The sequence below is a fragment of the Patagioenas fasciata genome, chromosome 2 (assembly GCF_037038585.1).
Source record: "Patagioenas fasciata isolate bPatFas1 chromosome 2, bPatFas1.hap1, whole genome shotgun sequence".
Classification (NCBI taxonomy): Eukaryota; Metazoa; Chordata; class Aves; order Columbiformes; family Columbidae; genus Patagioenas; species Patagioenas fasciata.
Window position 1 is genome coordinate 5,290,870 of NC_092521.1, and position 27,469 is coordinate 5,318,338.

The 27,469-nt window shown below is 44.9% G+C and overlaps 2 protein-coding genes across 6 annotated transcripts in view; one reads left to right on the top strand and one right to left on the bottom strand.

Moving 5' to 3' along the window:
- The window catches only part of SLC45A4 (solute carrier family 45 member 4), a 66,022-nt gene extending 46,015 nt beyond the window's left edge, over window positions 1-20,007 (top strand). For 3 of the 4 annotated variants that reach the window (XM_065831309.2, XM_071803764.1, XM_071803765.1), the window contains exons 3-8: window positions 8,554-8,742; window positions 12,026-12,205; window positions 12,315-13,390; window positions 13,489-13,588; window positions 14,080-14,291; window positions 15,199-20,007. In XM_065831309.2, coding sequence (XP_065687381.1) covers window positions 8,554-8,742; window positions 12,026-12,205; window positions 12,315-13,390; window positions 13,489-13,588; window positions 14,080-14,291; window positions 15,199-15,540 — 2,099 coding nt within the window. In that variant the 3' untranslated portion in view covers window positions 15,541-20,007. The remainder of the gene's footprint in view (window positions 1-8,553; window positions 8,743-12,025; window positions 12,206-12,314; window positions 13,391-13,488; window positions 13,589-14,079; window positions 14,292-15,198) is intronic. The other variant, XM_065831310.2, reaches the window with a different exon arrangement.
- A 3,995-nt stretch (window positions 20,008-24,002) lies between these two features.
- The window catches only part of DENND3 (DENN domain containing 3), a 39,570-nt gene continuing 36,103 nt past the window's right edge, over window positions 24,003-27,469 (bottom strand). The window contains exon 23 of one of the 2 annotated variants that reach the window (XM_071803766.1): window positions 24,003-25,579. In XM_071803766.1, coding sequence (XP_071659867.1) covers window positions 25,379-25,579 — 201 coding nt within the window. In that variant the 3' untranslated portion in view covers window positions 24,003-25,378. The remainder of the gene's footprint in view (window positions 25,580-27,469) is intronic. The other variant, XM_065832504.2, reaches the window with a different exon arrangement.

Genomic DNA, 27,469 nt, shown 5'->3' on the forward strand with positions numbered 1-27,469 from the left:
AAGATGAAGTCTGGGGTTGGGTTTTGTTTCTTTTCACACCAGCAGCTGTAGGATACTGAGGTACAAACTAGAGACTGCCTCTTAGATAACCTCAGACTGTGATTTTAAGTAGTGCTTTAAATTATTTCTTTCTTAAAAGCTTGTGCTCCCACATTTGGAAACTGCTCCAATCATGGTAATGGGCACCAGGAGGAATTAGTGTGCGTTTTCATATCCCTCCCTTGTCAGTCAGAGTTGTTTCCACGCAGGAGTGAGGAGGTGGGTGCAATAAACTCAATATCTGAGCGCTGACCGTACCGCAATACAGTGCTCACATCACCAGTCCAGCCTATTCCAGTGCATCAATTCAACAGATATTAGCTCAGGTTTGGGGGTTTTTGGCAGCTCAGAGTCCCCTGTGAGTTCTAAACCATTGGAAGGTCTAAAATCTGAGGGAGACGGTGGACTCACCGTCCCTGGAGGTTTTTAAACTGAGTTTGGACATGGCTCTTAGTGCCATGATCTAGTAAATGGGTTGAAGTTGGACCAAGGGTTGGACTTGATGATCTCTGAGGTCTTTTCCAACCTAGCCAATTCTGTGATTCTGTGGTTTGTGGTTGAAGTTTGATGGCGATACAGTTGTCAAAATAGGCACCAAGATTGTTTGCAGTTTCCCTGGGGGACCTGGATGTGTGGCAACTGTGGGTATTTATTATAAATACAAGGGAGTGGGTATCAAAGTACATTTATTCGCTGATTCCAGCTGCATTCTGTTCCTCATATAGACACTCCAAAGCTAAAATACTTGAGTTTGCAGTGGTTTCTACGATTGCCTTTTAACAAGATGAAGAGCAGATACTGAGATTCTTAATTCTTCACAGCTTTTTGACAAGCATTGGTTTTCCTTGCTGCACTCTTAAAAAATACAGTCGAAACAAAGCAGCTTGGACAAGCACTGTGTTTTTAAACAGATCAACGTGAAATATCTTCAGCAACACGCAGTATTTGTGGAATATAAAGTATTTACAGGGCATGAGAGCTGCTGTTAGTTCAGAAACCCGTGTGGTGTTTGCTTTAAGAGTACAAACACGTCTCTAGGTGATGATTTCTGACACGTGAAAACAGGAGCTTAGCATCCTATTCCCATATCAGATCGTATTGTTAAGCTTATAAAGAACTATTTTTCCCCCAATAGAACTTATCAAAAAGAGGTTTTGAATAGAAAGCGCTGCACGTGATTCAGTCTTCCCTGTAAGCCGTGACCTGACGCAGCCCCTGTGCTGACGGTGACACACTGAGCATTTCCTGTGAACCCTGAGCGCCGCTGGTCCCACTATTGTTGGGCTCTTTTTTTTCGGTCTGGGAAAAAAACAAACCCTTATTTACTAGAAGCCAGTGTCCTGTTTGTTTGTAGCTGGCTGGGAAATGCCATATTACCAGGGTCTCAGTGGCGGTCGGTGCTGCTTAATAGAAGCTGTTGTTGTGTTTTGCTCTTTTCTTTTCCTCACTGGTTTGTATGAGACTTCTCAGTCTGCCTTGTGACCCGCTCCACATTCACTTCACAGCACAAATACTAACCTTGTTTATCCAATATGTTGGTTTTTTTCCCCTCCTCGGTGTTTCCTCAGATTAGCTGTCAGCAAAAGGCTAAATAATAATCCTCCAGTTATTATTCCTCCCCCAAAAAGCCACCAGGTTGCTTTTCCAAGTTGGCTGATTCGTGGTTAGAGCTGCTACCTGGCAAGGCAAGCGCGGTGATGGAAAGTTACAGACAAAATAAGAAAACAGCGTTAAACCAGTAATGGGACGCAGCTGCTTTGGCCTTTGAGTCCACATGCGAGTCTCCACAGCCTGTGGTAAAACATTTCCTGCCCGATACTTCTCTTGGCCACACAAAATCCAAGTTACAGCCCGTTCCAGGTGGGTATAGCAGCTCTCAGTGCTTGGAATGTCCTATATTTGGCTGTAAGAGGTTGTGGCGAGGCAGGTGTATGGATGACAAGCCGCAAAACGTAGTCAAAGATCTGTACATCTGTTGTGTACGGGATGCTGCAGAGCTCCTGGCCGCACACGTCACTGCAGCCAATTTATTCTGCATCAGAGTCCTTGCCACTAGATGGAGGTATCGGAAGGAGCTTCTTGGTGTCAGAATATTCCCTTTCTCTCTCTGTTTCTGCTCGTCATCACCTTATCTTGCTTTGGATGTCTTCTTAGCTGTCTTCCCCTTTTAAAATATCTTATAAAGTGGTGAAGTTCTATAGGTATAATAGCATATATATGCAGAGAAAGGAACCGTTAGGATATGTAATTACAGAATCACAGAGTGTCGGGGATTGGCAGGGACCTGGAAAGCTCATCCAGTGCAATCCCCCCATGGAGCAGGAACACCCAGCTGAGGTTCCACAGGAAGGTGTCCAGGCGGGTTTGAATGTCTGCAGAGAAGGAGACTCCACAACCTCCCTGGGCAGCCTGGGCCAGGCTCTGCCACCCTCACCATGAACAAGTTTCTTCTCAAATTTAAGTGGAACCTCCTGTGTTCCAGTTTGAACCCATTACCCCTTGTCCTATCATTGGTTGTCACCGAGAAGAGCCTGGCTCCATCCTCCTGACACTCACCCTTTCTATATCTGTAAACATGAATGAGGTCACCCCTCAGTCTCCTCTTCTCCAGCTCCAGAGCCCCAGCTCCCTCAGCCTTTCCTCACACAGGAGATGCTCCACTCCCTTCAGCATCTTTGTTGCCCTGTGCTGGACTCTCTCCAGCAGTTCCCTGTCCTAACCTTCTTTTTTAACTTCGAAGTATCCCTTGCAGACATTAATTTCTATAAAACTTCATTATTAGCGCTTATTCTTGGGAGACAGCAAAGCTCTGGAAGACTTGGGGGGTTTTGCATTGTTCATACATACACACGTATATATATATATATGTATATATATATATATACTCATGCAATCTCTTTAAGTATTGCAGTTTTCAATTCCCTTATTTATTTTCCTTCTACTGCCAAATCGTGCACGCCAACCTAAATATACGTGTTGTGTATGCAGACTGAAACCAAAATAGCCTCCTTTAATGGAAGAAAAGTGTTTCGGGGTTTAAATTCTCCTCTTCTGTCTGGAACTTTCTTATTGATATGAAAATATAAAATATCCCTCAAGTTGCACCAGGGGAGGTTCAGATTGGATATTAGGAAAAAGTTCCTTATGGAAAGGGTTGTTAGGCATTGGAACAGGCTGCCCAGGGCAGTGGTGGAGTCACCATCCCTGGAGGGGTTTAAAAGACACATAGATGAGGTTCTTAGGGACATGGTTTAGTGCCAGAATCAGGTTATGGTTGGACTCAGTGATCCTGAGGGTCTCTTCCAACCAAAATGATTCTATAAAATGTCTAGCGCTGCAGCAAACCTACTATTGAAATGCTGAAGGTCCTGCTGTATGAAACATGAATGTGAAGAAGAACATCTACAAGGAATGGTTTGAAGTCTTGGGACAGTGGAGGTGGTGCTCATTGTCTTGAGAAGCTCTTTCCTGGAATCACAGAATCACAGAATGGACTGGGTTGTAAAAGCCCTCAGAGATCATCCAGTCCAAGCCTTGGTCCAACTCCAGTCCATTGACCAGATCATGGCACTAAGTGCCATGGCCAATCTCAGCTTAAAAACCTCCAGGGCCGGTGAGTCCAGCACCTCCCTGGGCAGCCATTCCAATGCCTGACCACTCTCTCTGCAAAGAATTGCTTGCTAATAGCCAGCCTCAATTTCCCCTGGCAGAGTTGAAGCCCATGGCCCCTTGTCCTATTGCTGACTGCCTGGGAGAAGAGCCCAATCCCCCCCTGGCTAGAACTGCCCTTCAGGTAGTTCTAGAGAGTGCTGAGCTCACCTCTAAGCCTCCTCTTCTCCAGACTGAACAAGCCCAGCTCCCTCAGCCTCTCCCCATAGGGCTTGTGTTCCAGTCCCTTCCCCAGTCTTGTTACTGGAAGACCCGTGGTAGGACATGGCTGTGAGCTTTGCCAAGTGTGACTTTCCAGCAACAGTCCTGATGGAATCATGTTGGTTGGAAAAGACCCTCAAGATCAAGTCCAACCATTTAACCAAACACTGGCGTTAAACTATGTCCCAAGTAACCTCATCTATGTGTGTTTTAAACCCCTCCAGGGATGGTAAAGGTCTCCCCTCAACCTCCTGTTCTCCAGGCCAAACCTCCTATGAATTTTTCCAGCCCCAGCTTCCCACCAGGAATCTTCTCTACCACCTCTCTTGAGCAACCAACTAAATTCTAATGTGATGGTATCACCGGTTACGTATTTACGATAAAATCATACACTTCACTTAATAAATTATAACTGTTTTGAATTCTGCATAACTGTGTATAAAACACATACAATGATGTTATAAACTGCTGGCTTACGCTTGGAATTCAATTTATAAGAGCCCTGCCACTTTGGTTATAGAAGTTGTCCTATGGCATGACTGCTCCAGCAAGAGAAAAAGCAGATTGTGTTTGTGTTGATAGTACATTTATTATACATTGATTACATTTATTATACATACCGTTATACAATCTGTGGGAATTGCTTCACTTGAAATGTATCCTTTCCTGTTTACGTGGAGGAGCACTGAAAGCTTTTTTAGAAATTCTCCCATTTTTCTTGGCATGACGCTATTCATTCTCATATAGATTTTTATTGTGGCCTCTTTTTCTAAAGTCTTTTTTCATGTCTTTTGCACAGGAAGATGTTTTCAATGTAAATATTTAGATTTAAGCTTTAATTTATGATACTCAGATGTTAGGAAGATCACCTTTTTCAATCAGGGAAATTAAAGCCAGTCTCTGTCCTCTGACACATGGAAGGATAAGACTCCCTATTTGTAGATTGGGGAAAAACCCTTTCTTCCTTTGTTTTACAAACCCCAATCCAGGACTTAATCTGATTTGGAGTTATTACAAAGTTGACCTTTAAAGTACTGAAGCCAAGTAATGCTGGCTGTAAAAATCACTGTGTTTTTTAATAATCTTAGGACATTTCTATGACAGTTGGTTACCTGTGGCTATAAAGCTTGTTTGGTTGTCTCAGTGTATGTTGGAATGTTATATAAAGTCGCTTAATTGTATCCATTTTATTTACATCTGTCTATTTAAGGCTGTTTATTCATATAAAATAGGATGATGCTTGTAATGCTACGACCAGAGCTCCTGCCAGCCTTCAGCCCTTGTGTTTATTCAAAGTAACTGGATGATTTACTGCAAACCTTCCAATATCTCTCAAGTGTTTACTGATGGATGAGCTCAATGGAGATGTCCCAGCTCATAATTCACAAGTCACAACATCATTCAGAAGAAAAACTTGTGTTCCCTGGCAGTGATATGACATGAAATGATTTTGGATGTCGGTGACAATAGAGATGTGCTGCCCTTATTTCAGTGATTATTCACGGTTGAGCAAAAAAATCGGGTATTTTATCTGCTGCAGGTCCATGTGCAGAATGACCCATATCTGCATGGCCACAGGCAGGAGCTGATGCAACAATTGTTTGGGTAACAGCAATTTATTATTTTATTTTCAAGTTAAGAACCATATTTAAATCAAAAGCCTCGTGTTTACTGAGAAGGGATGTCTTTAGTGACGAGACCCTGTATTTCATTCAAGCCAGAGACTTCCTGTGAAATCGCTATTTAAAATAGTCTCTGAGATAAAGCAAAGGAGTTCTGCTATAAAACCTCACGGTGCAGAGAAAGAAACTGAGGAGGATGGTTGATGGATGGAAAGGTTTGGAAAGCAGAGGGTGGTGGAGCTGCTTTCAGGAGGGAAGATTAGAAGAGATGTGCTGGGTGCCCAGAAACACGTGTGGCAGAAGGAGGTGCCGGGTTGGAGCAGGTTGTCTGATCTATCAGGCAAAGCACTACAAGAGCCGTTTGCTCGGGACAGAAATAAGAGATGTTCCCACGGGAAATAAGGATCAGGGGTTGATTAACTAGACGAACATCCTGCTGAGGAAGCCGTCCTCATAGAATCATATAGAATTATAGAATAGTTGGGGTTGAAGGGACCTTCAAAGCTCACGCAGTGCCACCCCTGCCATGAGCAGGGACATCTTCACCAGCTCAGGTTGCTCAGAGCCCCGTCCAGCCTGGCCTGGGATGTCTCCAGGGATGGTTCATCCACCACCTCTCTGGCCAACCTGGGACAGTGTTTTACCACCCTCAGTATCTAAAATTCTTTCATGTCCAGCCTCGATCTCCCTCCTTTAGTTTAAAACCATCACCCTTGTCCTATCACAACAGGCCCTGCTAAAAAGTCTGTCCCCATCTTTCTTACAGGCCCCTTTTATAGTACAGAAAGACCACACTAAGGTCTCCCCAGACACAGCAACCTCCACTGCATAAGTGCCGCTCAACGGGACGGCTCTGGAGGCAAAATGCGATGAGTATTTACACATTGCCATTTCTTCCATATCCTGCAGAAAAATCACTCACCCCCAATGAATCATAACCTGCCTACCGTTTGGTTTAGCTTGCCTTGAACTAAGTGTTTCCTCTTTCCCATCAAGTTATTTGGGAGCAGATTCCCTGTCTATATGCCAGCTCAGGCGCTGATCCGCGTTTGCATCCTGGAGCAGGTGAGGTGCTGGTTAAACACACCAGGATATTTTCCCTGTTCCCCATGGGCACGTTTGGTCCAAAAGTGCAGGTTGAAAGAGGCAAATTTGTTCTGATAACTCTGTATTTGTCAAGGCACTCTCGCCGTCAGCTTGTTCCTTAGCCAGAGTCCAATCAAATACACCTTGGCCTCAGACCTGGTGTTTTGAATCCTGATGATGAAATTGGTTATTTATTGTAAAAAATAGCATATTTTCCTATATCGTGAACTCCGCGTCGCCGCAAGGAAAATCTGATTTATCTAATGGAAGAAACCAGCGTTGTTTGTCAAGATTTATTTGCTGGTACTTTAAACACCAGATTAGATTTCCAAATTTGCAGCGTGGACTATTTTGGGCAGGGATTGGGATAATCCTGCTCGGTACCGGATGCCTGAAAAAGGCAGCGCAAGGTACAGGTTGATCTCGCCAGCGAAGGTCAAATACGACTCTAATTCACAATATGTGGTTTTGCATAATAAATGGTTTTCCTTCCAGGGTAAAGAAACTTGAGTTTTTCAGTCTTGGCATTGCAAGAAATTGGGTTTGATTTGAATGTTTTGCTAAGCAACGTGGTAAAGCGGTTACCTGATAAAGGGAGATGGATCTCGAAGGAGCTCTGGGCCATTCTGCCATCTGCAGGTCATTGCTTTTCACAGAATGTCAGGGGTGGGAAGGGACCTGGAAAGCTCATCCAGTGCAATCCCCCCGGAGCAGGAACACCCAGCTGAGGTTCCACAGGAAGGTGTCCAGGCGGGTTTGAATGTCTGCACAGAAGGAGACTCCACAACCTCCCTGGGCAGCCTGGGCCAGGCTCTGCCACCCTCACCATGAAGAAGTTGCTTCTCAAATTTAAGTGGAACCTTTTCTGTTCCAGTTTGCACCCATTATCCCTTGTCCTGTCATTGGTTGTCACCAAGAAGAGCCTGGTTCCATCCTCCTGACACTCACTCTTTTACATATTGATCCCCATGAATGAGGTCACCCCTCAGTCTCCTCTTCTCCAGCTCCAGAGCCCCAGCTCCCTCAGCCTTTCCTCACACGGGAGATGCTCCACTCCCTTCAGCATCTTTGTTGCCCTGGAAAGTGGGACTGGGGGGGTTCTGTTCTTCCCCAGGAATTATTATTTGTAACAACGGGTTTTTTTAGATAAATATTAGCAAATAAATCAAATTTGTGTCCGTCCGATCCTATGAATAGTTACCTCAGCTCTGAAAAACAAAAGGCAGAGACAAGCATAATGAATAATTGCTTTTTCTCTTCTTGTCCATTGTTCAAGTTTATAAATTAACATTGTTGTGCTTAGAAATGGGGAATTTCTTACAACAGCCACATTCTTTCCATCACTCTCAGTCTGTTAAACCTCTAATAACTCTTTAAGGTGCTGGTCCTAGATGAACAGCATCGCTATTACATTCATCTCACATTTAACATTAAAAGATCTGCTGAGAAGGGGATTTGTGTCCGCAACAACCACGTAACTTTCCGAGCATCCCAAAATTCTTGCATTTTATGGTCCACAAATGGCCAGAGGATGCAGGAAAGTTATGGGGCTTCTACGCTGGAGACCTGGGGGATGCTTATACACAAAAAAATAATCAGCACACCCAGCAAAAGTGTGATTTTTTGGACAGTAGTAGCTCATCTAGAATGGTGATTCCATTGTTAGGTATGTGTGTGTGTGCATATATATATATATATATATATGTTATTTTTTTTAGCTTTTATTTCAGTACCTTTTATTACCGTTAGGTATTTGAAAGATGATCTGTACCGTCCTTAGGTTTTTTCAACCATTAATAAATCTTAACTGAGTTGTTGGAGAGGGAATTTACTCCTGGTAAATTTCAATTTAAAGCTACGACATGAGCGCAGTGTATGGAGCGAAATGTTTTGTGTGTACCACGCGACCTTTAAATGATGTCTGTTTTTCTTTCAGGTCTTCCCGAACAATACTACAGCCTGACCTGGTTCCTCAGCCCCATCCTGGGCTTGATCTTCACTCCGCTCATCGGTTCGGCCAGTGACCGCTGCACACTGAGCTGGGGCCGCCGGCGGCCGTTCATTCTCGCTCTCTGCATCGGTGTCCTCTTCGGGGTTGCGCTTTTCCTCAACGGCTCCGCTATAGGTAAATAAGGAGGAAATCAGCCACGTGTATCTCCTGCTGACGTACCTGCTTTAGGGCTTTTATGTAGGAAGCAAAGATAATGATGAATCACAGCATCACAGAATCGACTGGGTTGGAAAAGACCTCAGAGATCATCCAGTCCAACCCTTGGTCCAACTCCAGTCCATTGACCAGATCACGGCACTAAGTGCCATGGCCAATCTCAGCTTAAAAACCTCCAGGGCCGGTGAGTCCAGCACCTCCCTGGGCAGCCATTCCAATGCTGACCACTCTCTCTGCACAGAATTGCTTGCTAATCTCCAGCCTCAATTTCCCCTGGCAGAGTTGAAGCCCATGGCCCCTTGTCCTATTGCTGAGTGCCTGGGAGAAGAGCCCAATCCCCCCTGGCTAGAACTGCCCTTCAGGTAGTTCTAGAGAGTGCTGAGCTCACCTCTAAGCCTCCTCTTCTCCAGACTGAACAAGCCCAGCTCCCTCAGCCTCTCCCCATAGGCCTTGTGTTCAAATAAGATAATAAAAAGGAAATCACCCATGTATATCTTCAGCTAACATACCTGCCTTAAGATTTTTACATAGGAAGCAAGAACAGTCATAAACAAGATAATAAATAATGAGGAAAGCAGCCACCTGTTTGTACTGCTGACATATCTGCTTTAAGATTTTTATGTAGGAAGCAAAGATAGTGATAAATAAGATAAATAATAAGGAGATCACCCATATGTATCTCCTTCTGACTTACCTGCTTTAAGATTTTTATGTAGGAAGCAGAGATAGTGATAAATAAGATATTAAGTAATGAGGAAATCACCCACCTGCTCTAAGATTTTTATGTAAGAAGCAAAGATAATGATAAATAAGAATAAATAATAAGGAAATCACCTGTATCTCCTACTAACTTACCTGCTTTAAGGTTTTTATGTAGGAAGCAAAGATCATGATAAATAAGATAATAAATAATAAGGAAATCTCCCGTGTGTATTTCCTGCTGAATATCTGCTCTAGGATTTTCTTGTAGAAAGCAAAGATAGTGGTAAATAAGATAATAAATAATGAGGGAATCACCTGTATCTCCTGCTAACTTACCTGCTTTAAGATTTTTATGTAGGAAGCAAAGATAATGATAAATAAGATAATAAATACTGAAGAAATCACCTTTGTGTATCTCCTGCTAACTTACCTGCTTTAAGATTTTTAGGTAAAAAGCAAGGGTATGCAACTGGTTTAACTTATGTTCAAATCTCATTTGAGCTATTTGAACTATCCATTATTCTTATTCAAAAGTTGCGCTGCCAATTATCGCACGGCCACAGCTCTAACTGTGAACACAGCGTTATCGATACAATGGCTGCCAGAATAATGTTTGCGGTCGCCGAGACGAATCGGGGCGATCTTTGACATGGGAAAATCGTAGCAACCTGTTCACAGGGAAATGTTTCCTGTTGTGATCCGTTCTCCCTTTAATGCGTATCTGGCGACACATCCTGTTTCCAGCATTATTTCAAAAATTATCTTTTCACTTTTTCTCGTGCTTTTCTTAGCCCTGGTATTGAAAAAGCCCAGAACACAGTTAATATTTGTTTACTCAAAACTATGTGGGAAAATAATTTTTCCCGAGCCCCCATCAAGCTGGTAAAAATAGTTTCCCTTGAACATAGTTTACTACTGAACTTAATCTGCGATCTCCAATCTCTTTGTGAATTTAGTGTGAGAGGTGACAGCAAGTACATGTGGGGAAGTGTTCACATGGCGGTTGTACCGATGGAAATGAAAGGAACTTAGCACCTATTAATACCCTCTTGACCCTCTTTTAGATTTTGGTGGGGGGGTCAGACGCAGCTCTATTGTGAAAAAGTTTTACTATTGAGGGAAATGCGTGGAACGTCACCTTAGCTCAGCATTTTCAATTTTTAAAGCCAGATTGGGCTGCCATATGATGCTTTTTAATCTTCTACAAACCACAACGGCCAAACTGTTCAAATGAATGATATTTAGCTTATGTTTTTTTCTTAAGCCATAAATGTTGATTATTCGAATTGCTGACATATGGTATCAGTTGTACTTCGTGTTTCACAGAATCCCAGAATGTCAGGGGTTGGAAGGGACCTGGAAAGCTCATCCAGTGCAATCCCCCCATGGAGCAGGAACACCCAGCTGAGGTTCCACAGGAAGGTGTCCAGGCGGGTTTGAATGTCTGCAGAGAAGGAGACTCCACAACCTCCCTGGGCAGCCTGGGCCAGGCTCTGCCACCCTCACCAGGAAGAAGTTGCTTCTCAAATTTAAGTGGAACCTCTTGTGTTCCAGTCTGAACCCATTGCCCCTTGTTCTACCATTGGTTGTCACCAAGAAGAGCCTGGCTCCATCCTCCTGACACTCACCCTTTCTATATCTGTAACCATGAATGAGGTCACCCCTCAGTCTCCTCTTCTCCAGCTCCAGAGCCCCAGCTCCCTCAGCCTTTCCTCACACGGGAGATGCTCCACTCCCTTCAGCATCTTTGTTGCCCTGCGCTGGACTCTCTCCAGCAGTTCCCTGTCCTTCTGGAACCGAGGGGCCACAACTGGACACAATATTCCAGGTGTGGTCTCCCCAGGGCAGAGTAGAGGGGCAGGAGAACCTCTCTGACCTACTGACCACCCCCTTCTGATGCACCCCAGGTACCATTGGCCTTCCTGGCCACAAGGGCCCAGTGCTGGCTCATGCTCATCCTGCTGTCCCCAGGACCCCCAGGTCCCTTTCCCCTACACTGCTCTCTAATAGGTCAGTCCCCAGCTTACACTGGAACCTGGGGTTGTTCCTGCCCAGATTCAAGACTCTACACTTGCCCTTGTTCTATTTCATTCAATGTTTCCCCGCCCAACTCTCCAGCCTGTCCAGGTCTCTGATGGCAGCACAGCCCCTGCCGTGTCAGCCACTCCTCCCAGCTTGGTGTCATCAGCAAACTTGCTGACAGTCACTCTATTCCCTCATCCAAGTCACTGATGAATATATTGAATAATGCAGGCCCTATTTGAAGGAAAATGCATGTGAGGAACATGAAATAACACCCAATGTTCTCAAAGGTTTAAGGGATACTTGAAAAAGAATATTTTGAAAAATAAATGTCAGCCTTGCAAATGTAAAAAACATCATCTTTGTCCCATGTGAAGCTGTGTCAAAGAGTCAAAATTGCCATTTTACTATGTAAAGAAATGTTTCCAGTGAGCGTGTTGACCGCCTTTCTCTTCTGCTCTTAGCCATTTTCCCTTTTTGAATGATGTGCTCAGATTCCTCATCCCTTTTCCCCCAGGTCTGGCTATCGGTGACGTCCCGGACAAGCAGCCCATCGGTATCGTCCTCACGGTGCTCGGTGTCGTGGTGTTGGACTTTTGCGCCGATGCAACAGAAGGGCCGATCCGGGCCTACCTGTTGGATGTGGTGGACAGCGAAGAACAAGACATGGCCCTTAACATCCACGCGTTTTCAGCCGGTATGGAATTAGTCCAAATGATTTTAGCCCTGTCAGCTCTTCCTGATGAGCCAAGTTGTGACCAAATTGATTCTTCCTGACCTCACTTCTCATTGTTTCTCTTCCACAGGTCTTGGAGGAGCAATCGGTTATATGTTAGGAGGGCTGGACTGGACACAGACCTTCTTGGGTAGTATTTTTAAATCTCAAGAGCAAGTCCTTTTCTTCTTTGCAGCCATTATTTTCTCTGTCTCCGTTGCTCTCCACCTTTTTAGCATTGAAGAAGAGCAATATAACCCTCAGCAGGACAGGATTGATGACGAAGGAGACACGCTTTCCAGTGTCAAATTCAGCAGTAGCCTCCCCCCTTTAAATCGACTGAATGTAATTAATGAGGAGGAGCCGTACGGGGCCTCCATGTTCCACGATGAGGTTCAGTCAGAGCACGATCTCAATATGGAGTTCCTCGACGTGAACATTGTAAGAAGTAAGAGCGACTCGGTTCTGCACATGCCCGACGCTACATTGGAAATCGAATCGGAGCTGCTTTTTCTCCACGACATCGAACCCTCCATTTTTCAGGACGCTTCATATCCAAACACTCCCCACAACACAAGCCAAGAGACCATGAAGTCCAAACTCAACCACTTGTCTGCTTTCCTCAGGGACAATGAGAAGGAGGAGGAAATGTTGCTTGATAATCGCCTCAATGAAGACAAAGGCCCAAACGAGAATGGCTCCCTACCAAAGGAGTTCCTCAACGGGCACGCTAGGATAGGCATGAAGCAATCTAGCACTTCGAACTCCATGCGAAGACGGCGGCACATGTTCTACCGTCAACCTTCTTACACCTTCTCCTACTACGGCAAAATAGGTTCGCACCGCTACCGCTTTCGTCGGGCCAACGCCATCGTCTTGATCAAGTCCTCGCGCAGCATGAACGACATCTACGACATGCAGAAGCGGCAACGGCAGAGGTACAGACACAGGAACCAGAGCGGCACCACCAATTCCAGCGGCGACACGGAGAGCGAAGAGGGGGAAACCGAGACCACGGTCAGGCTCCTGTGGTTGTCGATGCTGAAGATGCCGAAGGAGCTGCTGAGACTCTGCGTCTGTCACCTCTTGACGTGGTTTTCCATCATTGCTGAAGCTGTGTTCTATACGGATTTCATGGGACAGGTCATCTTCCAGGGTGATCCAAAAGTAAGAGAACCGTCACCGTTGGCAGACACGCTTATAATGACTCGTTTGAGGTGCGCTCGTTACAAGAAAACAGCTTTGTGTGTGTTCTTTTGTTGCAGGCCCCGTTTAACTCCACCGAGTTACACGCCTATAACGCTGGAGTTCAGATGGGATGCTGGGGACTGGTGATTTATGCTGCTACTGCTGCTGTTTGCTCAGGTAAGAGTCCCTCACAATCGGAACGCACCTCGGATGTGTATTTGCAAGGTAAAAGTAGGTTTAATTCAGTTAGCATCCACCTCTTTGTTTGGGGTGAAGGGTATTTTGGAAAAGCGTTTCACGTGGCCGTAATGGGGGGATTTAAGAATCAATATTAAAAAACTCATCCAAATGTAGAGGTGGGAATGTGCACAGATTGGCAAGTGGCATAAAGCACAAAATGCTGTCAAAGGATATTGAGTGGCATTTAGCTACTCATTAGGAAATTAAAATTACGCCTGTTAGAAGATTCAAGCGTATTTAAGAAGGTTTTTGCAAAGGATGTTTTTAAAATCAAAACTATATCTTTCCAAAAGTCTTTTGTGTCCTCTGCTAACAGGTAAACCGACTACAGACAATTTTGGCTTGGAATACACTCTGAAATTGTCATGATCACATCAAAAGCTTCACCAGCTAAACTGATATAGATGTTTTATTCCCCATCTCCGCAGCCTTGTTGCAGAAATACTTGGACAACTACGACCTGAGTATAAAAGTGATCTACATCCTGGGCACGCTGGGTTTTTCTCTGGGCACTGCGGTCATGGCCATGTTCCCCAACGTGTACGTCACCATGATCATGATCAGCACGATGGGAATCGTCTCCATGAGTATCTCCTACTGCCCCTACGCGCTTTTGGGCCAATACCACGATATTAAGGAGGTACGTGGAATATTTGAATCGAGGCCTAGCGTTCCCGTTTCTCCGAAGATCGCAGTGGCAAAATGGAGTTATTAAATCCCGTGATTTGAGATACCTGCTTTGTTGGGCCGTGCGCCAAAGCACAGATTTGTCCTTGATCGGAAATAGCAAGAGCTGCCACTTAAATCAGACGGTATTAGCATCAATTGACTCAGTGGGGTCACGATCGCTTTGCTCTGTGCTGAGGTGTAAAAGGATTTGGCTGCATATGGTAGATGGAGAGAGATGAAATAATTATTGGAGTATTTATTATACACCTGGTTGTTGTTTCTGTGGAGTCACCATCCCTGGAGGGGTTGAAAAGGCGTTTAGACGAGGTTCTTAGGGACATGGGTTAGTGCCAGAGTCAGGTTATTGTTGGACTCGATGATCCTGAGGGTCTTTTCCAACTGACGTGATTCTTTGTTTCTGTCATGTTACGTTAGCATTACTCAGGTTCTTGGATATTGAGGTGAGTCTGGAAATGCAGGTAGAAATTTGGGGAGACGTAAAGCAAACTGGTTCTGGAAACAAGGACTGATTTACTTTCCACTTTCTAGCACCGTAGAATTCAGATACAAATCTCAGGACGATCATTTCTATCAACACATTTCTGCACTGGGATTGGGAAGGGGATTCCCTTTTTATAATCACAAAAATCATGTAATTTTTTTTTCTTTACAAAACTTAATCTTGGAGCTAATTAAATGTCTGCCTTTTGGTGTAAGATAAGGAGGATGTTGATAAGAGGAGGCTGTTGATAAATAGAAGAGGCTTTGGGCATGTATAGTCCGCAATGCACGAGGATGGCGTAAAGTTGACCACGTAGAAGGAATATTAGTGTTTAATTGTTTTCCCTCCTAATGCGTTCCTCATCTTTTTCTCCCAGTACATTCACCACAGCCCCGGCAACTCCAAGCGCGGATTCGGCATCGACTGCGCCATCCTGTCCTGCCAGGTTTACATCTCGCAGATCCTCGTCGCCTCGGCGCTGGGTGGCGTGGTGGACGTAGTAGGCACCGTCCGAGTCATCCCCGTGGTGGCTTCGGTGGGATCCTTCCTGGGTTTTTTGACGGCCACCTTCTTGGTGATTTACCCCGAAGTCAACGAAGAGCCGAAGGAAGAACAGAAAGGTTTAGGTCCTCCCGAGCCGGCCGAGAAGCCGACGGTGCTGAAGCTCACGCGGAAAGGAGCTGCCGCCGCGGGGCCCGAGAGCGAATCCGCCGTGTGAGGCCATCGGTTCTTCTTCACCCACATTCCAGCGAGTGCAGGTGCACCATCGAGAGCTTCTTTTTTCTTTTTAATTATTATATTATTATTATTATTATTTTTCCAGGAAAACAAATTAGGATCTTCACTACTTTGTAGCTAAAATGACAGAAGAAAAGGCAGTTTCGTGCAAAAATGTAAATGAAATTCTCTAGTCCTTCAAATAGGTTTGAACAGGTAGCTCTGATGCTAATCGCTTTCTCTACAACTTAGACATGTCATTTCCGAACACTTTTTTATTAAGAATACATTTAGGTTTCGAGTAAGTTTTATTAATCTGCATGAGACTCACAGTGTATACAATTAGCAATTAGAAAAATTAAGTTTGGGGCTGTTTTTAACCTAACTGAAAATGGAAGCTATCTTATAGTCTCTTGCTATGTTTTTTGTCTAAACATTTCAGATGTCACTAGCGTAACAGCCGAATCAAACGCCGAGACATGGATCTGTTTTGTTTCTCGTAAGCGCGATGTCACCGGTCTGACAGCTCTTTACCGTTCGTTTTAGACCTCACGTTTTCCTTAGCGAAATTGCTACAGGATATAGTTTGATTTGCAATTAATTTTCTTGGTGTTATAAACATCATTTCTGGATGAAGCTGCCGTGGGGTTGGCTCGGTGGGAGGGGGCATGAGGATTCTCTTTGGTAGGGAATTAGTTCATTCATTGCACTTTTCACCATCCTTGCACCTCCCGGCTGGGAACACGGCAGCCGAGGGAAAGACGCAGCATCCGTACAAGGTAAAACCTCCGTCGCTTTATGGTATGATCTGGGTGCGTAAAAATCTGCGTCTGAAACAGTTTTTAGGCCTGAAATTCCAATCCGCTTGGCGCATGTTGCCGTTCCAATCCCTGCGTTGGCGGAATTTGGGGATGGAGCTCTTGGGAGCTGCTGTATCAATGTCATCAGCGCAACCTCCGTATCGCCCTCCCATTGATTCAGGACGTAGCTTCAGCGCAAAGACATTTATTTAATGTGAAGAGTTATATGATCCCGATTTCAAACAGCGTTTGGATCTACAGGCGCCCAAAGCTCAGAGATCCTTTTGAAGCTACTTTAGAAACCAAACTTCCATTTGTCGTCTTGCGAAGAAGCGTTTGCGACGCTATTCACTCATTTCACACGGACCTCGGGGCCACGCCACATGCAAAACCAGACAAATCACAGCTCGTTGGGAGAGTTTTGCTGCCTCAAAACTTCGCACAGGACTTAGGTTGGTTGTCTTTTTCTTTTCAAGTGTCTGAGAAAGTCTTTTATTTTCCTTTAAGGTGAATATATTTTTAGTTTAGAACACATACTGTGAACTGTGTTCGGCCAGGGGAATGATACTACTGAAGAACGCGAGACTTCATTGAAGAAATCAGTCGTGAGAAATACTTTGAACTTCTGCCGTGAACTTTATCATCTCAATGACATTTTATATATTCTGCTGACGTTCATATATAGCAGCAATGAGTTGCGTTTCACCCTATAACTGGCATTCATGTAAAATATCATACACACTGAGTTAGACATTTTAATATTTGGATTTCGAAGCTCCTTGAACATCCTGCTTTTGGTTAAACAAACGCTGGCAAGTGCTCCTTATTTTAATCTCTATTTCTGGGAAGGTCCTTTTACAGTTTAAAACCCTTTTCCCCACGATCTTTGCGGATCAGCGTGGGTTCCAATCACCGTTACTCCACGTAGCAAGGCACAATTTCTTTCTCACAGCATCATTGAGCCGACCAAGGTTTGGCAGCGAAGAGGGAAGAGACCTGCATGTTAAAATCCACATTTAGGGCGTTTTACGGGGCCGTTTAATGACGCTGTTTAATTATTCTCCGCAACACGTGAACACGCACGCTGCCTTGCAGCAGGAAGCTCCATTTCACTCCCCTGTAAAGCCAAAGGAAATAATTACCCATTGTAAACGCGCCGAACTATTTGTAGTCTTGCCAGACGAATGAAGTCGGGGAAGCCCCTGGCGAAGCGAAACCACCGCGCGGCCGCTGCTTTTGCTCCCGTTGGAGTTTTCATTCAATTCCCGACACTTCTCAGGGTAGAGCAGGCAACGATTTATTTCTTCACGTGTCCCTTATTTTTTGATACGGGAATGATTATTTTTTTGTGCTGATTTTCTGCGTCTTTTGTGTTGTGGGAAGAGTTGAAGGGGCTTTATTTTATCCCTTGCAACAAGAATCTTCTGTTTGTCGGTATTACTGTAGAGTCAAATTCATCCCGCGCGCTCCAGCTCTTTGGACCTTTCCCGCAGCCGGCGGAAGGTTTAGTGGGTTTATCCCATTTTGCTCTATGCTGTAAATGATTTGACAATTCCACGCTCCTTCTGGTGACCATGAAAAAGCATCAGCGCTCAGATTCTCGAGCGCTGCGCATCTAGAAATATCTCACGTGTCAGCAGAGAAGCTCAAGCTTGAACCGCTCGGAAAGGCGGAGCGTTGGGTTTTGTACCGTTGGGTTATTGCAAGAGTCCGCTCAGATCCCGGATGGCAATTTGAGACTCCAGAAGCAATAATTTCTTAGGAATGTATGTTTCTCTTCCTGCTGGTTAGACTTTCATAGAGATTTATTACCTTAAATAGGCTTTTAATAATAGGAATCTGGCAGTGAGCGCTCATGGAAAGACGCGGGTTGTTCGTCATCAGAAGGGAGGAAGGCAGTAAATCCAGAATCCCGCGCCGTGTCCTTTTCTCCTTTGGCTTGGAGCTTCTTTCCAGGCTACAAAATAACAGGAGAACCCCGCAACGTGTGAGTTTTTCTTTGAAATCCAGGGTTGAGTCTTTCTCGTTCCCCTCCCAGGTCCCCCCGGCACTTGGAACGACAGCGGCGACAACAGCGATTATCATTAAAACCTCAGTCTCATCATCAGAAACGCGTCCGCCCGCCCCGGGTTCGGGTTTATTTGAGGCGCATGTGTCTATATGTGTCTGTGTGTATATACATTGATACACACGCTGCTCGGGCCAAAATGTTGTGCTCGTCGTCACTGTACTCGATACTTTCAACTGAGTTCTTCCAGGTTTCCCTCGTTGTAGTCCCACGCGAGATGAGCTCAGCTATAAATATGTATTTTATTTAAATAAACAAGCGAACTCCTGCATGATATTCCAAGCACATGTAGCAGCTTCGGCACCTGAAGTATCTATTGTGAAAGAGAAGCTGGTTTTATTTGCAGCTGTTTTGTCCTCGTTTCCTTTGCAATAGGCCAAATAAATGTAACGAACACCAAATGTTGCACAGAAATGTTATTAATGACTGTGTAGAAGAAATATACCAAATTTTATTTTTCTTTGCAGAAACTTTATGGTTACAGAGAGTCCTCTTGCTGTTCTTCTTCCTTAAACGACAAAGCTGAACGTTTGTAAAGCGCGTCCAAAATGGTCATTTTTTTTTTTAACAAGCGGAGCTACCCAAAGTTTTTTGGTTCTCATGTTGCATCCAGAAGGAGCCGTCGGCACAAATGTCAACCAGCCTTTTGTTTTCAAGGCCTGAGCAGGTAGGAAATTGGGTTAAATCATCACAAAAAAGGCTCAATTACCTTTTTGGAATGTCGTGTTAACATCTGCCCGGCTGCTCAGGAAGACGTTCCTGCTTTCCTATTAATTATTAACTAAGATCACCTCCTGAAAAACCCAGGACACGCTTCAATCTGACGAGCTCCAACCTATTTTGTCTTACATTTTGAAATTGGGGGTGAAGCTGGAGGAGCATTTAACCAAACCAAGACCCCTCTGATGTATCCAGACCTCAGCAACAACCAAATTGTAAGAAATAGCCCCCCCCCAAAAAATCACTTTTCTCTCAACAAATTGGCAGTTCCAAATATTCATCGTTATTTTTCTGATGTAACATGAACACTAAGCCCTTTCGGTAGCCAAATGACCAGCTTCTTTTCAACGCCTCGTATGAATAGAAAGCGGCATATAGGTATCTCATAGTGGGGGAAAAAATAAAAGATAATAAAAAAAGATGAAAAAAAAAAGAGAGAATATTTAGTTCCTTTGTGAACTGGCCATATGACAACTACTTTTTTATCAACTTATTAAGTTGGGGCACTATAATAGCTCTTGCTGAGTTTAGCAATGTTTATAAGCATGTGTTAAACACATAATGTTAAGTTTTATGAGGAAAAAGGGATAAAGAAATGTCACAGATGAATGTTTGAGTGCGTAGACGGCATAATGTATGTATGGGTTTTTATTTCTACACTGTCGAGCTTATTTTCTGTTCAAAGGTTAAAAAAAGAGGTTTGTTGCATGAGAACTGTTTTATTGTGTTCTGCACTTTCTGTTCTTTTTTTGTATAATCTTGACTTTTTGTTTGTTTCATTTACGCATAGAAAAATCAATTTAGAAATACTCGACTCCACAAGACGTTGTGTTTCGATCCGTTGTTCTCAAGTTCGATCTTAATAAACATTTCAGTAAGAGCTGCTGGCTCATGGTCCTGTGCTGACTGGGGGGGACGCGGGAGGAGGGACGCGGCGTTTCTGCCACACACTTTATTTTGGAACCACCCAAAAGCAGCTTCCAAATTACCCAGACTAATTAACCACTTGATGAGAGGAGAAAGCCAGAGAAACCTTGGTATCAGCTGACAGGGCTGAACTTGCAGCCTGAAGAGCTCAAGTGTCCTTGGAGTTCCAGCAGTTTGATCCGTGACTCCTCCTTCTTCAGAATCAGCATCAGCAGCTCAGAGGGGTCGATGCTCACACAGTGTTTGGTTCATTTTTGGCTAAACACAGCTCAGCTGAGCTTTTTTTCACTGGACCTGAGGTTAAGGAGGAAGTAAAAACGTAAAACGCAATCAATCGTGACTTTAGGCCTGGTCTAAGAAGTTGCTTTTTCAGCAGACAGAGCCCAAAGTGAAGTGGCAGGGGGTTGAGTGAACAGGGACTGTCCTACATCCCTGTCAGAGGTCAAAGGGATGTGAAAGCAGGAAAGATATAAACCTGGACCTCCCTGGGCTGGGTCTTGCAAGGCGTGACTCTGTTCATGTATCACCTCCTGAGGACCCATACCCCAGCTCTGCCAGGTGGAATCCCAGGATGTCAGGGGTTAGAAGGGACCTGGAAAGCTCATCCAGTGCAATCCCCCCATGGAGCAGGAACACCCAGCTGAGGTTCCACAGGAAGGTGTCCAGGCGGGTTTGAATGTCTGCAGAGAAGGAGACTCCACAACCTCCCTGGGCAGCCTGGGCCAGGCTCTGCCACCCTCACCACGAAGAAGTTGCTTCTCAAATTTAAGTGGAACCTTCTCTGTTCCAGTTTGAACCCATTACCCCTTGTCCTATCATTGGTTGTCACTGAGAAGAGCCTGGCTCCATCCTCCTGACACTCACCCTTTCTATATCTGTAAACATGAATGAGGTCCCCCCTCAGTCTCCTCTTCTCCAGCTCCAGAGCCCCAGCTCCCTCAGCCTTTCCTCACACGGGAGATGCTCCACTCCCTTCAGCATCTTTGTTGCCCTGTGCTGGACTCTCTGCAGCAGTTCCCTGTCCTTCTGGAACTGAGGGGCCACAACTGGACACAATATTCCAGGTGTGGTCTCCCCAGGGCAGAGCAGAGGGGCAGGAGAACCTCTCTGACCTACTGACCACCCCCTTCTATCCCACCCCAGGTACCATTGGCCTTCCTGGCCACAAGGGCCCAGTGCTGGCTCATGCTCACCCTGCTGTCCCCAGGACCCCCAGGTCCCTTTCCCCTACACTGCTCTCTAATAGGTCATTCCCCAACTTACACTGGAACCTGGGGTTGTTCCTGCCCAGATTCAAGACTCTACACTTGCCCTTGTTACATTTCATTGAATTTTTCCCTGCCCAACTCTCGAGGTGGAGAAGGAATGTGGAAACCTTTCTGCCTGCAGAAACCTTCTTCATCCTTGCCAGGCAGGATACAGAAACCTCGCCAGTGCTGCTGTTCCCACAGTGTGATCCCCAGCAAAAAATCACTTCAAAATATAATTTCTAGGTACTTTGAAAATTCACACACAAAAGTTTGAAACTCTTTTCATTCGTTGCTCTATTCTTTTCTATATTTGGAGATGACAAATCTAATGTGCTTTGCTCCCATTGCATCTGTTCCTCTGACAAGAGCTGTAGGAGTTGCAGGGTCTGCAGCCTTTGGGTGGCCGAGCAGTGAATACTGGTCTTTGCTGGGCTGTTTTGGAATTTCAGGAGCGAACTTTAAGCCCCTAAAAACTAGTTAATCAGTTGCACACTTAGGTCTGAAATGTGAGAGTGATACAGCCAGGGAAAATCCAAACTTCTTGATTATGATTTTCCTTATCACTTCTCTCTTTACACCCAAAAAACAAGGGGCAGGGGGACAGCGACTTGGTGGGGAACCAGCCCTAGAGGGGCACAGCAATGACAGGGGCATTGCAGCAGGATGGTGGCCAAAATCCTGGGCTCAAGCTCCCAGCAGGCAGCATTTGCCTCCTTTTCTGGTTTAGTGCCAAGTGGCATTTGTGCATCATCCTCCGCATCCTGACACCGGGGCTGGCACTAAAGCCACCCACCCACTGCTTGGGAGCAGGGGACCTGTGGGGTAGCCAGACATTGGGGGGTAGCCAGACATTGGGGAGGATCCTGCAACTCATATCCTAACCCCTCCTCAGCCCCCAAACTGCAGCTGACCCCTTCACAGCCAGGACCCACATGTGCCAGCCCTGCCATGGCGTGTGCTGTGTCCTGGGGCAGTTGTGGGGAGAAAGCTGAGAACACGGCAGCTGAAATGGGTGTAGAAAGAGCAAGAGGCAAGTAACTCATGGCAGAGGGGCGAGGATGGGGTTTGTTTCATTCGCTCCAAAAAGCTGACAGCGAACGGCTTGATTCCTGGAGAAAGGAGCCTCATCCTCCAAACTGGCGCCGATCGGAAGGCAGAGGACAGGGATGTCTCGTACCTCACCGCATGGCCCCGCTCAGATCACAGCAAACCTGAATTTCCATGTCTGCGCAGCTGTGTTTTTTTTCTCAAAGCAAACACTGCCATCCCTTGGTTTAAATGGTAGAATGACAGACAATCTCAAAGTGGAAGGGATCAGTAAGGATCAGCGAGTCCAACTCCCTGTTCCTCGCAGGACCACCTAAAACTAAACCATAAAACTAAAAGCATTATCCAGATGCTGCTTGAACTTAACAGCGCTGGTGCCCCAACCACATCCCTGGGGAGCCTGTTCCAGTGACCAACCACTTCTGATCACAGAATCCCAGAACGTCAGGGGTTGGAAGGGACCTGGAAAGCTCATCCAGTGCAATCCCCCCATGGAGCAGGAACACCCAGCTGAGGTTCCACAGGAAGGTGTCCAGGCGGGTTTGAATGTCTGCAGAGAAGGAGACTCCACAACCTCCCTGGGCAGCCTGGGCCAGGCTCTGCCACCCTCACCATGAACAAGTTTCTTCTCATATTTAAGTGGAACCTCCTGTGTTCCAGCTTGATCCCATTGCCCCTTGTCCTATCATTGGTTGTCACCAAGAAGATCCTGGCTCCATCCTCCTGACACTCACCCTTTACATATTTATAAACACTAATGAGGTCACCCCTCAGTCTTCTCTTCTTATTACAGCTTCATCACTGCCTACATGAAAAAAATCAATAAAGGACAAAAATCCAAGGGCCACACCAGGGTAGGACATTTTCTCATCACATCTTTAACTCAGACTTTCCTCAGAAGTGGGCCCAGTCACCATACTGGGCCTTTTGTTCCCCACAGAAGAATCTCCTGTGACAATGACCCATCTTTTGTTTTGACGCTGAGCGTAGAGTGACTCAACCCTGGTGACACCTCCCACCTAAAGGAACCATCGTCCCCACTGCTGTTTGGTTCCTCTCGCAGAGCCTCGTACCTGTTAATCGAGGTCACCTGCAAACGTGGGTGGTCACAGAGGAGACACCCCCGCTACGCTGGGCAGGAACTTGTCACCATTGTCCCCACGGGCAGTGTCCCAACACGACCTTGTGCTCCTCGGGTCAGTCGAGTTGGTATCATTGGCACTCCTGCTCTTGGCAATGGGTTTGGTTTATGCAAGGATCTTTACGCCTCGTGGTTTGGTGTGACGTGGTTTAACTCTTCTTCTATATACTGGTGGCCAACCTGGTATTAAAGAAAACAAAGTATTTAAGAAGGAGACATCTACTCAATAAATCACTTTCCTATTGAATAAATTACTATGGAGTTGCTTATCAACAAAATAATTTACAAGCATGAAAATGTCCATTTCCTAGTTTTGCCATCTGACATTTTCACAAGCTGGGTACGAAGCAATTAAGACAAAACCAGGAATTAAAATCAATGTGGTGGCAGGTTGGTGCCATTGGGTTCATCTCTGCAGCAAGCGAAAGTTCATTAATGGCACTTCCATGTCTCTGTACAGAGAAATATTTTAATTCAGTAAATAATTCCTATCACTTACCAGCACCAGCTGGGAGTTGCAGCCAAGGGGCTCAAAGGAGGACACGTTACCAGCAGGGAAAACCCCAGGTAATGACTCTCCATAGTACACAGGCAGGATGCAAATCAGTGCTAAAAACCATCATTCTTGTATTGAGTTACAGAGGAAAAAGAACAAGGTACAAAAAGAGGTCAGAGCATCAAGACATTGTTTAATATTCTTAAATTGATTAAAAAAAAAAACTAAAAAAGGTAAAATTTCAGTTACCAACATATGACAAAACCTTTCATCAGCACATTGAAAGAGTTAGAAATATTACATGGAGTATAATTCCAGTAGTTGACACTTCTATTAGTCCTACACTCATATATTTGTTAACACAAGTAGCAGCCCATTTTTTTAATCTATTTACAGTATTTTAAATATCATATTCCACTTTATTCAGCACTGACACACATAAAACTCTTCTGCATAGATTGTTTTACTTGTAGAGAACTGTCATCAATGGAAAAAACAAAGTACATCAGGAAGTTATTAGAGAATCTCCTAGACCGCAATCCGATGGTGCTCGCTTCGGTAATTAGGGAGTAATTGGATGACTTTGCAGAACATAACTTAAAAATCAAGCAGGTTCTAGACAAAATAACAGCAATTCCTCTGGTTATGGAAATGATGACTGAAGGGGGGAGCGGCACAGGTTTGTTTGCACAGTAACAAATATATGGAAGTGAAATAAATTAAGTGCTTCTGATGAAAAACAAAAATGGGATTCGCGAACTGGTATGAACGCCAAGTGCTGTGCGTTATATTAAAGGAAAAAAACAAGCTTAAAAACAGTCATTAAGAACATCCAAGTGTCTTGTTTCACCAGCAGGGAGCTTTCAGTGCTGTCAGGGAGAGCCTGTGTCTAGATTTTAATGAATACATCACCATAAATATCCATATGGGGTAGCGGACAGTCTTCCCAGCTAAATCCAGCTGCTAGTTCAGAAAGATACTCAGCATTTACAGTAATTCTGCAAATCCAATAAATGCGCTTGGCTCCTTTCTTTTCATAGGATCACAGAATGGTTTTGGTTGGAAGAGATGCTCAAGATCGAGTCCAACCGTTAACCCAACACTGGCACTAACCCATGTCCCTGAGAACCTCATCTCCGCGTCTTTTAAACCCTCCAGGGATGGCGACTCCACCACTGCTCTGTGCAGCCTGTTCCAATGTCCAAAAACTCTTCCTGTGACTTCTAGTCCCTTCTAGTTTGATTTTCCACAACAATGTAGGGACTAAAATAATAAATACAAAACAATAACACTGATGGGTGGTTGAAATATAAGCAAAACGCTGGAGTGCACGCAGCCAGAGGTCTTCGCTTCTTTTCCAGCACGGGTAGACGTATTTTGACCAACTGAACTATTCAGCTTTCCAAATAGCGATCTTCCCTTCATCCTTCCCGGAGCCGCTGAGGACGTATCTGTCCTCGGCCGAGCACAAGGCCTTGACTGTATCGGCGTGACCAACCAGTTCCTTCTCCACCGTCTTCTTCTCAGCATTGACCACGTAGATCTTCCCTTTGCTTTTGCCTTGTGATTTTCCATTGCTGCCGACCCACAGCTGAAGGAAAAACAAAACAAATCAAACCCACGATCATTTTCAATACTTTACGTTTCAGCCTAGACACAGTCAAGGGGGTTTTATGTGTCACATCGATACAATTAGGGTTCTCTACGGGTGGAAAAGGGAAACGCTGGAAATACGCTATATGTGTATCTACATATCTGTTGGGAATTCATGTCTAACTCCCCCTCTGACTCCCTGATACTCCTCACCCTTCTGACCTCCTCCTGAAGCTCTGTCACCAAGCAGACGTTCTGCTCTCTGCACTGCAAGAGAAGATCCAGGGAACAGAAACTAAAAGGAGCTGCTGTCATACGAGCATAGATGGAAAAATGCAGGACTCCTTAAGCTGGAGAGAAGGCAGCTAAGGAGGGATCACATTCGGGTTTACAAAAATCACACAAGGGCAGATAAGAAGGATGCAGAACCACCGTTCCAAACATCCCGCAATTAGAGAAGTAAGCGAAGCGTGTGGGAAGCAGTATAGTTCTGTTTCCCCTCTAAGAAAGTATTTCTCTGTTCACAGCTGGCAGTGAACTGCTGCTACAGGAAACTGTAGCACCAGCAAATTCAAAATGAAATCAGATCCACAGAAATTTGGTCCAAAAATAGATAATAAAAGGACTGAAACAGAGGTGTACGCTCTGGTACCCCGAACAGAAACCAAGGACAGGGAGGGAGCTCCAGGGGAACGGGCCGCAGACACAGGCCAGGCTCACACACTCTATTGTCACCATTCGAGGCAGAATACAGGGTTCACCTACATCTGGTCCAACCAGAAGCAAACAGCTGTGGTCTTCTTGTGCAAGGTTTTGCACTCACTATTATGTATTCGTAATGCTTGGCAGCCAGAACACATCCTATTTCGGTCAGACATATCGTGCCTAACAGGTTTTGCCTCAGGTTTCTTGAAGACAATGGTTTGATTTTGATTAAAGTACTTTAAAAGCAAGCCTGTGGCACACACCCCTACCAATGATGTTGTTAAGCCTTCACCAGGGTGCGAGCTCATGCTTGGTAACTCCAACGCTGTGTAGAAGAGGAGTAGGGTTGCTTCAGCTACAACAACAGGCTCCAGATTCCTCCTCAGACCACTGAGTCATTGGGAGGCTGAACACTCGGGTTTAGGAGACCAATTGCACAGGGATATTTTCCAGTTGTTCCTCTTGTGTCAATGAGTTGGACTACAATGTTAGCTAAGGTGGAGCTAAGCAAGGAATAAGTGGAAAAGCAAAGGAACAAAGTTCTTGAGTAGAACAGAAGAGAGCTTAATGCCTTGGGGTTTCCAAACAATCCCCTAATTCCCTTAAAACAGGGGTTAAATACATCCATCTCTGCCTTGGGGAAGGGTATCTCAAAAGGTTTTTCCATTCTGGTTTGCAAATATAACTGAATAAACAGAACACCTACCTATTTCACAAAAGAGCATTTTTGATGAAGGAAGGAAAATCTGAGCAAAAGATCCCCAAAACTGCCTTCCCAATAGATACAAATTAGCTATTTATTTGCAAATTAGCCCTAAACTGGTCCATTCGGTATCACAAAGACAACTATTTGCACAGCACCATGCAGAAAGAGCAGGTTCACAGCCTGAGGCCAATAGTGACAGGGACACGAGATGTTAAGGAGCTGCTGGCCCCTTTGGTCTCTGCTGAGTTAGGAATATGGTAACTAAACAAGAAAAAGGTCACCTACAAAAATAGGCAGCTAATTGGCATTTGTTGTTTATTAAGGCTCCTAACATTAAGCCTTGGGAAAGGTTGAGATTAAATATCAAGGGACCTAAACTTTCAGTTTCTACAGTTCCTTCAAAATGTCAATGGCTAATGAAAGTCATCATGCTTTTAATTACTGATGAGGCTTTTGGCTTGATGTGTGTTTTGGGGC